The 16299-nt window shown below is 50.2% G+C and overlaps 1 protein-coding gene across 22 annotated transcripts; it reads left to right on the top strand.

Annotated features, from left to right (window-relative positions):
- Positions 1-445: 445 nt before the first annotated feature.
- On the top strand, positions 446-13109 carry ATXN2L (ataxin 2 like). 22 transcript variants are annotated; one of them, XM_064295770.1, is made up of 24 exons: positions 452-925; positions 2533-2569; positions 2781-2837; positions 2923-2994; positions 3373-3523; positions 3944-4068; positions 5174-5265; positions 5742-5942; positions 6558-6733; positions 6903-7013; positions 7813-8025; positions 8111-8182; positions 8439-8509; positions 8674-8969; positions 9305-9374; positions 9918-10064; positions 10193-10265; positions 10359-10546; positions 10934-11063; positions 11180-11301; positions 11454-11666; positions 11812-12055; positions 12204-12363; positions 12632-12743. In XM_064295770.1, the coding sequence occupies exons 1-23, from the start codon at positions 630-632 to the stop codon at positions 12356-12358; spliced, it is 3312 nt and encodes a 1103-aa protein (XP_064151840.1). In that variant the 5' UTR covers positions 452-629; the 3' UTR covers positions 12359-12363; positions 12632-12743. The 22 variants fall into 22 exon arrangements, with proteins under 22 accessions (XP_064151851.1, XP_064151840.1, XP_064151839.1 ...); XM_064295769.1 differs by having other exon boundaries at positions 12609-12722; XM_064295779.1 differs by lacking the exons at positions 452-925; positions 12632-12743 and adding exons at positions 1935-1949; positions 2045-2130 and having other exon boundaries at positions 12204-12538.
- The last annotated feature ends 3190 nt before the right edge of the window (positions 13110-16299 follow it).

The raw sequence follows: 16299 nt of genomic DNA, 5'->3' as shown, positions 1-16299 counted from the left end.
ACCTCCTCACACAAATGCGGAGGCATCCCGACGTTACGCCGGCGGCGTAGGCGGGGCGACCGGTTCTTCCTCTCCGCTTCCTCGGCCCCTCCCCCGGCGCTCACACGGTCATTGTGAAGCGACAGCCGCTGCCAGTTTCTAGGGCTGTTTCAGACCTAGAGACTTTAAATTCTTGGCGCGTGTGAGCGCCCGCGCTGCTCCTTTCCCACTCCAAAGGCTAAGGGCGCGAAATTCACTTAATTTTATTTTCCCTCCTCACCCACCTGGAGCTAACCGCCCCGGTGCGCGCAGGCATTCGCGCCACCTCTCCCTCCTCCCCGCCCCTCCCCCTTCGAGAGCTCTCACCCGCGCGCTCCCCCCTTTCCCGGCGACGCGCACGCGCGCCAGGCCGGCTCGCGCCCTCTCGGTTTCCTACAGCCCGCGAGACCCCCTCCCCTTCCGCCTCGCGGCGCTTCCTCGCGCCGCGGTCTTCTCTATCCACCCCCGACACCGCGGGGCTCCCCCCGCCCGCCAACGGCGGGTCCCCAGCATCCCAACCCCCCTCGCTTCCCGCGCCCTCCGGCAGGGGCCTAGTCCCGGCCCCCTCGCTCCTTCCCTTCCCCCTGATTCCCCTTCCGGACGCTGCCATCATGTTGAAGCCTCAGCCGCCACAACAGACTTCCCAGCCCCAGCAGCCGCCCCCCACGCAACAGGCCGTGGCCCGCCGGCCTCCCGGGGGCACCAGCCCTCCCAACGGCAGCCTCCCGGGGCCGCTGGCCTCCACCTCGACTTCCCCAGGGCCTCCCGCGGCCGCTTCCCCTTGCCTGGGGCCCGGAGCCGCTGCAGGGAGCGGGCTGCGCCGGGGAGCCGAGAGCATCTTGGCGCCGCAACCGCCGCCGCCGCAGCATCAAGAGAGGCCAGGGGCAGCTACCATCGGCACCTCCAGGTGAGGAGGGGTGGGCTTCCGGGCGGGGGAGCAGAGGCTACCAGGAGGAGGCGGCGGCTCTGTTCCGGCCCGGCGGCCGGGGCCTGAGTACAGCGGTGTGGGGCGGGCCCCAACGTGACCACCTATGGACGGCACCGGGGGGAGCGAGAGGCCCCCCGTGAAGATGGGGGTGGGTACCCTCAGGTCCTAACAGGTCGGAGGAAAAGGGTCCCCGGGCAGCCATGGGACATTTGGGGGCCAGGCTGAGCTTTCAAGGCCTAGGCAGGGTTCGGGACTCGGGCTTTCAGGGGAAGCGGGGCGCACCTCTCCAGCACCGCCGAATCGGGGAGTTGCGGGGGGGAGAAAAGGTGAGCGGGGTCCCCGGCTCCATTACCACGGAGGGTCTCGCGGTCCCGGGCTTCAGCCAATGGGGAGTCAGCTGCGGGAAGGGGTCCCCGGCCGTAGCCAATGGAGGGGGGCGCGCGGCCCACAGTTTGGCCAATAGGGAGGGAAGGACTTGGGAGCGGGTTGCTACCTCCCCCTTCCCGGTCTGGCCAGTAGGAGGGGAGCGGGGAGGGCGGGGGGACGGAAGGAGGGAGGTCTGGGAGGGCCTCGGGCCGGGAACCTCCGCCGCGTGCGCGCTTTTGCCGTACGTGCGCGCGGATGCACTGTCTCTTGACCCGGGCATTCGTGTGTCCGGGGCAACATATTGGGCAGAAGCTGGGCGTGTGCCTGGAGGGGTACTGGAGGCCCCACTCGGTTTCTCTCCTTCTCGGTGTCTCTTTTTAATGGAATTGAGGGTGGTGGTACACGCAGGCGCAGTGGGTTCTGGTCACGGGAGGGGGCGTTTCGAAGAGGCCCGTGGGCTTGAGAGCGCAGGCGCAGACCGGGCGAGGCCTCCCGGTGGATGGCTTTTGCGGCTGCGCTGTCCCCCAGCCCCGCCAACGGCCCCCTCATCGCCCTCAATCGCCGGTTACATCAGCCATCGAGGAGCGGGGTTACCGAGGGATTGGTGACCTGTCCGAGTTGGTAATAGGCTGAATGGGTAATGAGGTCTAGGGGGTGAGGTGTGGAGGGGCTTTCCTCTCAGGGCTTGGGGTGTGAGGCTGCTGAAAATGATTGTCTTTTCTATTTGGAAAGTAATGTGTCTGAGGTGCGTGTAGGTACTACCAAATCTACCTACTGAAAATGATTGTCTTTTCTATTTGGGAAGTAATGTGTCTGAGGTAGGTACTACCAAATCTACCTAAGTCTTGCCTTTATATCTGGGATGGGTTATTGGTTATCGAATACTGTAGCGTTGTCTGTTGGAAGCATGCAGCCCTCTGCCCCTGGGAGAAAGTGAGGAGGTTGTGTTGAATTGGCTCTTCAGACCAATGACAATTATTCCCGATTATGGTCTATTTTACTGGAATTTGGAGGCAGCGTATTTACTGGCTCTTGATGCTTACTGTTGTTTTCCCCTATAAGGTGAGAATTTGAACATCTTGTTGGTAAATTGGTTTGTAGCCTAAATCAGCATCTTCATTTGGTATGTGTTTCTAGGATATCAAGTGCTTTGAGGTTAATGTTGTAAAGGAAAATTAAAAAGATTTAAATAACCAATTTTTTTATCCTTTCCCTTTTAGGGGACAGAGCACAGGAAAAGGACCCCCACAGTCACCAGTGAGTACGTTTATCTCTCCCTAAGATATGAGGACCTAAAAGCCGCTCACATGGGGTATAGGGGAGATTAGGTACAGAGGTAGAGGGGCTGAGAAGGACCGGAGACCCAGCACACACAAGGTGGGGGTGAGTGGAGCCTGGGCATTTAAAAGGAAAGTGAAACATTGACTGACCGACCACTTCTTATTTCTCCCTCTTTTGTCGCTGACAGGTGTTTGAGGGTGTTTACAACAATTACAGAATGTTACATTTCCTTACAGCTGTTGTGGTAAGTGGGTACTTAACCCCTAGGTTGTTTAAGACGGTTAGGACTCAATTTGCTAGAGACATTCTTATTTTTCTCATTCTCCTAGGGCTCTACTTGTGATGTAAAGGTGAAAAATGGGACCACCTATGAGGGTATCTTCAAGACTTTGAGCTCAAAGGTCAGTGTACTCGAATCAGCTTATTTTTGGACTTTGATGGAAGAGGAGAATGGAATAGATTTATCAAAGGCATTGGATTGAGTGGTATTGGTCAACATTATGGCTGTTACTCATTATGTAGGTCTATGCCAGGGTAATACTACAAGTGGTAATAAAAGACGTGGGTCTGAATAAACATGGGCTCTTCTGTTGTTAAAAAGCATGAATTTTAGAATGTCAGATGTTTAAATTTGAGACTTTTGTTAGGCCTTTGGGTGGTGTTGAGAAGACAGTGTACATGGGGTACTTTTGGAAAGAGTAAAGAGAAAATAGTTGTATTTTTGCTTTCACATTTCTTGATACTGACCTTCGGGTGTTGGGGAATGGGGGCTCTTGTAGTTTGAACTAGCAGTAGATGCTGTGCACAGGAAAGCATCTGAGCCAGCAGGTGGCCCTCGTCGGGAAGACATTGTGGACACCATGGTGTTTAAGCCAAGTGATGTCATGCTAGTCCACTTTCGAAATGTTGACTTCAATTATGCTACTAAAGGTATTGTTCTAGATAATTACAGATCCACTTTGTGAGTAGAGGGGAGGAGACGGCAGTTTGGGTGCAGGTGGAACATAATGGTGGCTTCTTTTGTTTTAGTCACTCCTTTTTTTTTCCTGAGGGAGGTGGCTTTTTTGTTGTTGTTCTTGAAAATGTGCCTTTATTTCTAAGATACAGTGGAGTGGTTTCTGACTTGCATTGTAGTTCTTCACATTTTTCCTGCTTAGTTTCAGCTCCTTGCTCATTTCGAACTATTAAGATGAGGTTTTCTATGCTTCCTTCCTTCCAGGCCTGGCACATAGCACGTATAGTCTAGATTTGGGTTTCTTAAATTTTTCTTTACTCCTGAATGAGTTGTTTTGGGGGGAGGAAGGATATGCAGAATTATCTGATTCCTGATTGTCGAATCTGCCCCCACAGACAAATTCACCGATTCAGCCATTGCCATGAACTCCAAGGTGAACGGGGAGCATAAAGAGAAGGTGCTCCAGCGCTGGGAGGGGGGCGACAGCAACAGTGATGACTACGACCTCGAGTCTGACATGGTAAAGTCTCCCTTCCTAGGAACCTGAGGGCTGGGTGACTCTGGTGCCATAATGTGGGTTGTTAACAGTAAGGACGTTCTTAGGGAAACCCGTTGCCGTTGAGTCGATACCAACTCGTAGCAAGCCTGTAGGGGAAGGGGAGGAAAATCCTTTACTGTTACCCGTTGGCTGTGGTCAGATTCCAAATAAAAAGGTACAGAAAAATCACCAAAATACTCTGTATCTCACTATCTGGGATTGATAGCTGTTAATAGTTGCTTCAGATGACTTTATTAACAGATTGCAGGTAAGGCTGAACACCACGTAAATTCATTACGCTTTCTGAGAGCAACTACTTTGATGCAGTTGATATTTCTCTGGCTGATGTTTCACGCTTACGCACGCGTATTCAGGAAAGAATACATTGTTGTTTCGACGTTTAATTTACACAGGTGCTCACTTTTCATGCTTGTTTTTTAAATTTTTCGAGTTGATATATAAATCTAGTGTACGCCTTTTAACTATTGTGTAGCGCTCAATTTGTATACATACGCATTTATACACACACACCAAACTCTTTATCCTTTACCGTACTGTTCGGAGGAGCCCTGCTGGAACAGTGGTTAAGCACTCGAATGCTAACCCACCAGCTGCTCTGCAGGAGAAAAATTTCTCAGGTCGCCTTTGTAAAGGTTATAGCCATGGAAACCTTACCGGGCGGTTCTGCTTTATTCTGTAGGGTCACTGTGAGTCGGAATCAGCTAGATGGCAGTGGATTTGGTGTTTGGTTTTATTAATTTGTGATTTGTCTATTACTCTGTTATTAAAAATAACGCATTGTTAAACTTTCAGAATGTATATCTTTTTGTCCGTGTGGCAGAGCTTCTCTAGGGTAAAAACCTAGAAATGGATTTGTTGGTTCTTAGGTCTTTTCAGTTTTATCAGTTACCGCCAACTCATGCAGCAGTTGGTAGTATCAATTGATAGTCCCACCAGCAGTGTTCCTGTTTTGCCACCCTTGCTTTGGTCACATTTTTAAGTTTTTCAGTTGATGGAAGGAAAATGACACATCATGATTGTTTTCTTTCTGGGTTTAAAATACGTTTCCTTCTCTCCCCCCACCCAGTCCAATGGATGGGATCCCAATGAAATGTTCAAATTCAATGAGGAAACCTACGGTGTAAAGACCACCTACGATAGCAGCCTTTCTTCTTATACGTGAGTATCTTGGTAGTTCCAGGGCGATGCAGTTTAGGGTGTAGGGTTAGTAATAGAAGGCACGAGTCTGTAGGTGGAACATAGCTTTTGCTTATGCTTTTCTGTGTGCCCAGGTTGCCCTCCCCTACTCCTGGTCTGCCTTGTGAACTCCTCCCTTGGAGGTTTTCTCTTACCTTTTCCTGATTTCTAGGGCACCCCATAGGTAGAATTAACTGTTTTCTTTTTCATCTGTGTCTTTCATCGTGAATTTAAAAACACATTTTATGTGTGTTTGTAGCTAAGTGTTTTTCAGACTTGAAGATATACCATGGGACACTGCCAGACTCCAGTGGGCGCCCACTGAATATATGCTTAAATTGTTAAAGGGGTAGGATACTCACATACCTGCACAGGGGATAGAACTGACAAGTGTTTTCTCTTTTTCTCCTTTTGTCCCCTGGCACTGGGATGCTGGTGGTCTGTGTGGGTTCTCTCAGGGTACCTTTAGAGAAGGACAACTCAGAAGAGTTTCGTCAGCGGGAGCTGCGTGCGGCCCAGTTGGCCCGAGAGATTGAGTCAAGTCCGCAGTACCGCCTGCGGATCGCCATGGAGAATGACGATGGGCGCACTGAGGAGGAGAAGCACAGTGCAGTCCAGCGGCAGAGTTCAGGACGGGAGAGCCCCAGCCTGGCATCCAGGTGATTACTGGGGCAGCCAGGACTGCTTGGGGCTCACTGTGGGCAAAGAGCATTGTACACTATTGTTTTAGTGTCACAAGTGTATGAGGTATAGGCTAGTACACATTCCCGGTTTTTATGCTTTGGAGATTGAAGTCTAGGGAGGTTAAGTAATTGATCTAAGGCAGCATGGCTAAAGCTTGTGGATTTAGGAGGAAAAAAAGTTTCCCCCCAGAATTTTGATATATATTGTTTTTCTTTTATCTGTACGTATTTCTTTTTTCACCTTTACACGGTGAAACGAAACTGTGCGTAATGATCTGTGTTTTGTAAAAGCTGCGTCTCGAACTACAGGGTGATACTATCTTTTTCATAAGTCAGGAACAGTAGAATTGTGGAACATTAGCCAGGCTGGCACAACATAAGGCCATAAACCTGTAGCCACAGAACATTCAGCCAGGATATATCTTCAGGTGGGGTAGTGAAGGAAGCTAGAGCCAGGCGTTACGTGTGCATGTGCAGTGGCGGCGGGGCTGGGGGGAGGGGTGATGAGATGGACTTAAGAAAGGAGGGCTTCATCTTTCCAAAATGTATGGGTTTTATGGCTAACTGACCTTAATTGAACTCTCTCCCCAGGGAGGGGAAATACATCCCTCTACCCCAACGAGTCCGGGAAGGTCCCCGGGGAGGTGTTCGCTGTAACAGTTCCCGGGGTGGCCGCCCTGGCCTTAGCTCTTTGCCACCTCGTGGCCCTCACCATCTTGACAATAGCAGCCCTGGCCCAGGCTCTGAGACACGTGGTATCAATGGAGGTGAGTCGTGGAGCATACTTGGCAGGGGCGAGAGAGGGGACAGTAAGAAGGTGGGAAGCATAATTGAAAAGTAGGGTTTAGATGGGTTGAAAGAATGATGCATGGTGGTAATGCAACAGCAGTTAGTCTGCCTGTTCTTACTTTTATTCCATTTTTTAAAAAAAAATAGGCCCTTCCCGTATGTCCCCTAAGGCACAGCGGCCTCTGAGAGGTGCCAAGACTCTGTCTTCATCTAGCAGTAGGCCTTCTGGAGAAGCGTCTGTTCCACCTCCTTCTGCAGGTAAAATTTCACTAGGATCGGGTGAAGATAGAGGGATAGAAATTTATAGAGGAATATAAACATTCTAACTGCTGAATGGTGGAATGGGAAACGGTTTCAAATATGAAAGCTGATGGGAGGGGGGTTGGATTTATTCTCTTGGGGAAAGAATTTTTAGTTTTTCTATTGCAGAAATCCTAACCTAGTGATCCGTGGGTTGTATCAGGGCTTTGAACCAGTGCATTCTGGTTTGAATCCCTGGTGAGAATTTCCTTCGTAACTTCTCAGGCAATGCTAGTGCTACTGGTTAGGGACTAGTTCTGAGATCCACTAGTAGGGCAGTTGTTTTTCAAAATTTATCATACGTGAGAATCACCTGTGGATCTTGTTAAAATGTAGATTCTGATTCAGTACATCTAGAGTAGAAGTGTGCATTCTCAGCAGGGGTTTGAACCAGTTGGAAGCTCTGGTTTTATCTGGTTGGTAGACGTCTTTTGTTTAGAATTGATGTAGTTGCCAACATTTTAAGACATAGAAGTCGTATAATTATAATTTCTTTTGTGATGCAGGAGGTTCTGAAAACGTTGAGCCTGCCTTGGTACATAGTCCTAGTTGACTGGAACTAAGGACCAACCGTTTAGGCATTCTAGTTTATCATGGTGCCCATGAGGCCAGTTCACCTGCTTATGTTAACCTGCCTCGCCTTTTCGCCTTTATCAGCGTTTCAACTTGAGAACCTGCCTATTATATAAAGGTTATTTGGTGTTAATTCAGATGGCATCTTTCCATTGCTTATTGACCAGCAGTAACCATCGTACAGCTCTCCCTTTTCTTCCAGTGGGCCGGATGTACCCCCCGCGCTCTCCCAAGTCTGCTGCCCCTGCTCCAATCACAGCCTCCTGTCCTGAGCCTCCCGTTGGTTCAGCAGTGCCAACTGCTCCAGCTTCCGTCGCCGTGACACCATCAGTTGTGGACCCTGGAGTGGGCTCCATTTCCCCAGCTTCTCCGAAGATCACACTGGCCCCCACAGATGGTAAGAGTCAGATAGTTGAGATCTGTTGACAGTGTGAAGTGTCATTCTGGACAGGAGAACCTTCAGGTGTCTTTCTCTTGCTCAGTGAAAGAACTCCCGACCAAGGAGCCTGGAAGAAATCTGGAGCCCCAGGAGCTGGCCCGGATAGCTGGGAAAGGTGCGAATTGTTTTTACCTACTCAGGTCAAATGCCCTTTTTTTGGGTGGTGAGTGTTTCAGTTAGTGAGGTGGTTTAAGTTCAGAAGCAGACAATATTTATCACTTCTTTGACCCTAGGTTTTTTTTTTTTTTAGGATTCCCAAGTGTGTGTTTCTGCTTTTTCCCCCGATTCTTTGTCTTCTGGGCTACTGGCATTTGTAGCTGCCTTTGAAGAAAAAAACTTACATTTTTTCCTTTTGCACTGTTTTCTTGTAGTCCCTGGCCTGCAGAATGAACAGAAACGATTTCAACTGGAAGAACTGAGAAAGTTTGGGGCCCAGTTTAAGGTGAGAGATGGAAGTATGGGAATGAGCTAGGATACTAGCAGAATGAAGAGAGGAGCAGAGGGTTTATATAAGCGGCAGAGGATTAGATGTGATGGATGAGATGAGATGAGCAGGACCTGGGATCTGGACGGGATAGTATTGTATGTGTGTTTTTCTTATTCCAGCTTCAGCCCAGTAGCTCCCCTGAGACCAGCCTGGATCCTTTTCCTTCCCGGATAGTAAAGGAGGAGTCCAAGGGGAAAGAGAAGGAGGTTGACGGTCTATTGACTTCTGAACCCATGGGGTCCCCAGTCTCCTCCAAGACAGAGTCTGTATCGGATAAAGAGGAGAAACCGCCCCTGCCACCAGCAGGAGGCACTGAGGGGCCAGAGCAGCCCCCACCGCCTTGCCCAAGCCAAACCGGCAGCCCGCCAGTGGGCCTCATCAAGGGTGATGACAAGGATGAGGGCCCCGTTGCCGAGTGAGTAAGATGGGGAGCTGGGTGGGTGCCAAGGTTAAGCCATTAGGATTTATCAGAGCTTCAAACTGGTTCTTTCCAGTTTGAACCCCTGATGAGAATTTGCATTTCCATTTTAGATACACTGAGTCAGAATACACATTTTTAACAAGATGCCAGAATGATTGTTATGTGTAAGTTTTGAAAACCACTGTTTTACTAGTGGTTGTCAGAATTGGTCCCTAACCAGCAGGATTAGCATTGCTTGGAAACTTGTTAGAAATGCAGATTCTCAGCAGGGGCTGTAATTGAAAGGAACTGTTTCAAAACCCTGGGGTTTACTCTATTTTCTTTCATAGACAAGTAAAGAAGTCAACGTTGAACCCCAATGCCAAGGAGTTCAATCCCACAAAGCCTCTGCTGTCTGTGGTGAGATGGGACGGGAGAACATGGACTTTGGTTTCTGTGAGGGAAACTTGGGTTGGGGGGTTAATAAAGCAATGAAGGGAAACGCTTGCCAGTCACCTGGCAGTGAGAGGAGACACTGTAAAAGTGTGGAGGCATAGCAATAGTTGGGCAGGTTTGGGAGAAACAGAGGCAGGTCTCCAGGGTGGCAGGGGATCCTGGTGTGTATGACAGGTACTTACGGGCTTTTCTTTATGACTTAGCATTTGCTTCAGGAAATGCGAGTGAAGTTGTTTTTGAGCGTAGGCTTCATTAGGCAGAATCACTTGGCTTAAATCCTCGCACTTACAAACTTCGTGGTGCTGGATAAGCCACTGAACTGCTCCACCTCAGTTTCCTCATCTGTAATTTGAGAATGCCTATCTCATGAGGTATGATGTAGGCTTTAACCAAGTAAAGTGTAGAATGTCTCTGGAACACAGCACTCCATGAATGCTAGCTGCTGTTACAGGCATGGCAGAGGGAGATCTAAAAAGTCAAAATATTCTTTCTTGTTGTGCTTCTCAGAACAAATCCACCAGTACCCCAACTTCCCCGGGGCCCCGGACTCATTCAACTCCTTCCATCCCAGTGCTGACAGCCGGCCAGAGTGGGTTATATAGCCCCCAGTACATCTCTTACATACCTCAAATCCACATGGGGCCAGCTGTGCAAGTAAGAGACTGGTTGGGCCCAAGGTAACGGGGTGGGGGTTGGTAGGGCTGGTTGGGGGACCATGTCAAGCCTGTTTTCCTGGGCATTTGCAGGCAAGTCATCCAGCCTCATCTGTGTCTTTTTTTTAGGCACCTCAAATGTATCCATATCCTGTATCCAATTCTGTACCTGGGCAGCAGGGCAAGTACCGGGGAGCCAAAGGTGAGCAAGGTCAGGAGGGGCAGTTGATGGGGCTGCCCAGTGCCTCCTGGCAGATGGAGCTTGAGCTCTGCACTATTTTTACCCATCCTGCAGGCTCCCTGCCCCCTCAGCGCTCAGACCAGCATCAGCCAGCCTCAGCCCCTCCGATGATGCAGGCTGCTGCTGCCGCCGGCCCACCTCTGGTGGCCGCCACACCCTATTCTTCCTACATCCCCTACAATCCACAGCAGTTCCCAGGCCAGCCTGCCATGATGCAACCCATGGCCCACTACCCCTCACAGGTGACTGGGGCACAGGAGGAAAGTAGAGGTAGAGAGCCCCTGCTAGGGATCCCTTCTCCATCTCCAAGGATTTGGGGGGAGGGGTGCGGATGGCAGGCAGTGTTCTGCATGGTGCCTGCCAGTTTTGGGATTGATATAATCCAACTTAAGTGTAAGTCCTGGTTTTTCAGTTACTGGCAGGATCTGTACCTAGTTATTGAACATCTGAGCCTTAGTTCTTTTTTTCTGTAAGATACAATTAAAATAGCATCTGCTTGGTAGAATTATTGTGAACGTTAAAAGTAGTTGTGATAAGGCCAGAGTAGTGTTACGCACAGGTTGATGGGGCAGGAGAACATGCTTCCCAAGTCTTCTGTTGGGCCAACTGCTTTTCTCTCATCCCGCCAGCCGGTGTTTGCCCCCATGCTTCAAAGCAACCCCCGCATGCTGACGTCGGGCAGCCACCCCCAGGCCATTGTGTCATCATCCACTCCTCAGTACCCTTCTGCAGAGCAGCCCACTCCCCAGGCCCTTTACGGTGAGTTCTCCTGTGCTTCCCTGTCCCTGCTCCCACACCCTTGCCTCTGCTCTGGGCTGTGCTCCTTGGCCCTTCGGTGTGCTCAGCACTGATTCTCTCCCTCTTTTCTGCTGCAGCCACTGTTCACCAGTCCTATCCACACCATGCCACGCAGCTCCATGCCCACCAGCCGCAGCCGGCCACCACGCCTACTGGGAGCCAGCCGCAGTCCCAGCACGCGGCCCCTAGTCCTGTCCAGGTTCCTACTATGGGGGCCTGAGAGGTGGAGGCAGTAGTGGGTGGCTGAGAGAGTTGGGGGTCATCCCACAGCAAGGAGGATCGGGGTTCAGTGGATGGTAGGCCTGGATACCACAGGAGTGAGTGACACTCACTCTTCCCTCCACCTGACAGCACCAGGCGGGGCAGGCACCACACCTGGGCAGTGGACAGCCACAGCAGAATCTGTACCACCCAGGGGCCCTGACAGGCACGCCGCCTTCTCTACCACCGGGACCTTCTGCCCAGTCCCCTCAGAGCAGCTTCCCCCAGCCAGCCGCTGTGTATGCCATCCATGCCCACCAGCAGCTGCCCCACGGCTTCACCAACATGGCCCACGTCACCCAGGTAAAAGCCCAGGAGACTTGCTTCCTCTGGGTCTGTGGTCCACCATGAGGACATGATAAGCCATGGGGCTTCCCGTTTCTGAACCCCTGGTGCTCCCTCTGCTCCTTGCTCCCTGGCACTACCAGCTCCTTTCTGTTCTCTGTAGGCCCATGTCCAAACTGGAATCACAGCAGCCCCGCCCCCTCACCCTGGGGCTCCCCACCCGCCCCAGGTGATGCTGCTGCACCCACCCCAGAGCCATGGGGGCCCCCCCCAAGGCGCGGTGCCCCAGAGCGGGGTGCCTGCACTCTCAGCTTCCACACCCTCACCCTACCCCTACATCGGACACCCCCAAGGTGAGCAGCCTGGCCAGGCGCCTGGATTTCCAGGAGGAGCCGATGACAGGATTCGTGAGTTCTCGTTAGCTGGGGGAATTTGGCATGGAAGAGCTGAGGGGCTGCAGGTGGGGCAGGATGCACGGGTTCTGGGTGGGGAGTGAGGGTCTTGGAGGCAGGGCTGTCCCACAGGGCGCCCGCCGACCTGCACCTGTCTGTGAAGTATGTAGGGTGGGCAGAAGCCACAGCCGCCGCCGCCAGGGGCTTGCTCCTGGCTCTGTCCTTTGCTTCCCTCCGTCCTCGCTCAGTTGTGATCCAGCAGCCCCCCTCCCCACTGCCTCCCCAGCTCTCAGTGACCCCGACTGTCTCCTGACTTAGCCGAGGTAAGGTCAGCGCAGCAGACAGGGCCAGGCTGGGGTGCGGGGGGCTGAGCTGGGCACACGAGTAAGGGCTCTGGCTCACTGGGAAACAGCGATTGATCTGTGCTTCTGACAGCCCCAAGAGACACCCTGAGGAGGCCGCTCCTACCCAAACACACCCCCCACGCCCCGCACTGGACGGCATTGGATGAAGGGACAGCTGCTTGGGTTCTAATGCTCCTGCTCTCTTCTCTTTCCCCTCCAACCAGTTCAATCTCATCCCTCCCAGCAGCTCCCCTTCCACCCCCCGGGGAACTGAAGATTGTCCTGGCCGCGACCTGAGACCTCCATGAGTGGAGGGAAGAGTGATCTATGTCTCTTCCCCCAGCAGCTCGGACCAGTCCCAGCCCCCAACCCCCCCTTTCCCCCTGGGGAAGCTGGGGAATTCCTGCCAAGCACCTTGACTGGGAGGGGCCTCAAAGTGGGCAGGGCCAGGGCCCAGTGGGGGTGGGGGGTTCCTGCTCTGACTCTGTCCATTCCCACCCCGTCTTGCCCTCCCATCCTCTATCCCACTGGAGACAGAAGATCTTTTATTTTCTATTATTTATAACCTCAGACTTGGGCCCCCTGTTGTTCTTCCCCATTAACTTGAGTGACCTGAGTGAAAGACAGACAGATGCCCCACAAGGATGGTTGGACAAGGACTTTTACTTTTTATTACATAAAAATATTTAAAAAAAAAAAATAAAAAAAATAAAATTTTAAACTAACTTAACCTGCCTGTAGTTTCCTGTCTAGAGAATGGGGCAGGCCCATAGCTGTCCTTTCAAGCACTAGAGTTGTGCAGATCCTAGAGGTTGGGCACCAGGGCCCTTCCCTTGAGGGGAAGATAAAGCTGAGCAGCTCCGTTTTCTCATACATGTTTTATGTGGTATTGGCGTTGTGTTTGTCTTGTCATCATTTTCTTTCTCCTCCATGTAAAAATTGTATCTAACGTCTCAGTGTAGGGTCATGAATCAGATGAGGGTCTTAAGCTGTTCGCTCATTGAGTTCCAGATGGTTAACGTTTTGATGTTGTGTCCTTGATAGCTGTGAGGTTCTGGGTTTCCAGATGGCTAAAAGTGCGTGAGATGTGTTGGCCAAGCCGGTTCCCAAGATGGTGCAGTGTGGCAATACAGTCAGGATGCTAAACACAGACATGGGTTCCTCCTCTGGCTCCAGAGCTACTGCAGAAGTCACCCAACCTCTAGTGACTGTTCCCACCTCTAAACTGGTCTCATCTTGAGATGTGACTTGAAGCTTTTCCTTTCTAGTGGTATCTCATGAATTAGTCTGCTTCTTTGTGTTGAAAAATGTTTTTATTTTTTTTTGGCAACTGGAATTAATGGTCCGGCTGGCACACAGCTGAGATGTCTTGGGTGTGGGTGAGAGCTATAGATGTGAAGTTGGTAGTGAGGAAGAGAGCTGGGTTGAGGAACCAGGTTTAGGGGTGCAACAGCTGAACTAGGGGTTTGACAGGAGGAGAGAAGCGAGGCATGGGCTGTAGAAATGAAAACAGGCTCCAGGGGAGGTGCTTTGTCAAGGAGGCAGTTTGGAATTGTGTCACACTCTGACCTTTTGCCCTTGGTTTCCTTGTATGTAAAATGGAGAGAATCTCACCCTTACGGGGTTGTGAGAATGTGAGTTGTGCCCAAGTGCTCAGTAGAAGGGAGGGGTGTTTCACCTGGGACCAAAGTCAGAAAAAAGTGGCTGAGACCTGGGTGGAAAGAATGAAGGTTAGATATTGAGGAAGAAGTCTCAGGATGTGAGGATCTGAAACCAGGCATAGAGAAGGGTCACTTGATAAGTAGAAAAAGGATTGTGTGTAGCAGCCATGTGGCTGCTAAAATTGGACAGGGTTATGTTAGAGTCCTAGCGAGAAAGCTCTTGGATGGAAGATGGGGGTGGAATGGGAGTGTGGACTGGGGTTGGTTAGTGATGGGAGTTGGGGCAGGAAAGCCTTCTGCTGGGATTGGGGTAGCTGAAGTACACACTGAGATAACAGGTTTCTGTGGAACAGTGAAAAATATAATTGCAGGTATTACTAGAAAAGAAAAAAAACCTATTGCCATCGAGTCGATTCCAACTCATAGTAACCCTACAGGACAGAGTAGAACTGCCCCATAGGATTTCCAAGGAGCTCCTGGTGGATTTGAACTGCCGATCTTTTGGTTAGCAGCTGTAGCTCATAACCACTACGCCACCAGGGTTTCTTTCAGGTATTACTAAGTAGTCATTTTTATGCTTTAAGGAAGGATTGCAGATTGTGATTTATTACCTTATTCCTAAAAGCAGAAATGAGTTGGGGAGGGAACTTACCCTTCATCCAAGCAGGATTCCCCTGTGAAACCCAGATTCCACTTGGACACAGAAGGATAAACTAGCCCTGATATTGAACAATACTTTTTGCAAAGTTTTACCTTGTGTATTGCTTTTGTTAGTTTTCCTCTGCTCTGGAGTCAGATCAAGTTATCTGAGGTCCTCAAAACAGCACTCAGGTTGGGCCCACAACCCTCCCCCCTTCTCTGGGCTGCTGGTCCTTGGGTTGTCCTGGATGTATCCTTTTGTCAGTGGCCATGCTCGAAAGGGGTGCCTATGAATTCTTGGTAGTAGTGCTTGATTGGTGTGGACTGTGCATCCTGGCCAGTCTTGGTCATTTCAAGTTTTTTTTTTTTAATCTATCCAGCATTTGTAAATAGCCTTTTTCTTTTCTTATTCATTTTTCTACTATGTTTTCAATGAAAGTTTCCCATACAAAAATTTATACATACATTATCATGTGGTCCTAGTTGATCTCCTTATACTGTCACAGCACACTCCTTTCCACCCTGTTATTTCCCATGTCCGTTCAACCAGCTTCCTGTCCGTTTCTGTCTTGTCTCTGGACAGGAGCTGCCCATTTAGTCTCATGTATCTACTCGAGCTAAGAAGCACACTCTTCGCAAGTATCATTTAATGTCTTATATAGTCCAATCTTTTTCTGAAAAATTGACTTCAGGAATGGTTTTAGTTTTGGGCTAACAGGGAGTCCGGGGCCATGTCCTCTGGGGTTCCTCCAATCTCAGACCATAAAGTCTGGTCTTTTTTACTAGAATTTGAGTTTTGCATCCCACTTTTCTCCTGCCCCTCAGGAACACTCTGTTGTGTTCTGTCAGGGCAATCATTGGCGGTAGCCAGGCACCATCTAGGTCTGGTCCGAGGCTGATGGAGTGTCTGGTTCACGTGGCCCTTTCTGTCTCTTGGGCTCATATTTTCCTTGTCTTTGGTGTTCTTCATTCTTTGCTACAGGTGGGTTGGGACCAATTGATGCATCTTAGATGGCCGCTTGCTACTTTTTAAGACCCCAGACACCACTCACCAAGGTGGGATGCAGAACATTTCCTTAATAAACTGTTATGCTGTTGACCTAGATGTCCCCTAAAACCATGATCCCTAGATCCCCATCCCTGCTATTCTGTCCCTCAAAGTGTTTGTCTGTATTCAGGGAACTTCTTAGCTTTTGGTTTAGTCCAGTTGTGCTGACTTCCTCTGTATAATGTGTTGTCCTTCCCTTCAACTAATTTTTGTCTACTATCTAGTTAGTGAATATCCTTTTCCCTTCCCACTCTCATAACCATCAACGAATGTTTTCTTCTGTATTTAAACCTTTTCTTGAGTTCTTGTAATAGTAGTCTCATGCAGTATTTGTCCTTTTGCGACTGCTTTCACTCGGCATGATGCCTTACAAATTCATGTTACGTTTCAAGGATTCATCGTCCTTCATCATTGCGTAGTATCTCATTGTGCGAATATACCATAATTCGTTTATCCATTCATCCATTGACAGGCACCTAGGTTGATTCCATTTTTTTGCTATTGTGTAAACAGCCTTTTAAATTCTAAATCCCAGTAAATGTTGAAAAAGGAAACCCTTCTACAACC

Source organism: Loxodonta africana, chromosome 12, assembly GCF_030014295.1.
Source record: "Loxodonta africana isolate mLoxAfr1 chromosome 12, mLoxAfr1.hap2, whole genome shotgun sequence".
Taxonomy (NCBI): domain Eukaryota; kingdom Metazoa; phylum Chordata; class Mammalia; order Proboscidea; family Elephantidae; genus Loxodonta; species Loxodonta africana.
This window is presented reverse-complemented; position numbering and strand designations above follow the sequence as displayed.

What these genes read in the sequence shown, in the direction of transcription:
- ATXN2L (XM_064295770.1), top strand. Translation starts at nt 630, where the DNA reads ATGTTGAAGCCTCAGCCGCCACAACAGACTTCCCAGCCCCAGCAGCCG. An exon ending in ATTTCCTTACAGCTGTTGTG is followed by an intron (nt 2,838 to 2,922) that starts GTAAGTGGGTAC and finishes TCATTCTCCTAG; the next exon opens with GGCTCTACTTGTGATGTAAA. An exon ending in ACGACCTCGAGTCTGACATG is followed by an intron (nt 4,069 to 5,173) that starts GTAAAGTCTCCC and finishes CCCCCCACCCAG; the next exon opens with TCCAATGGATGGGATCCCAA.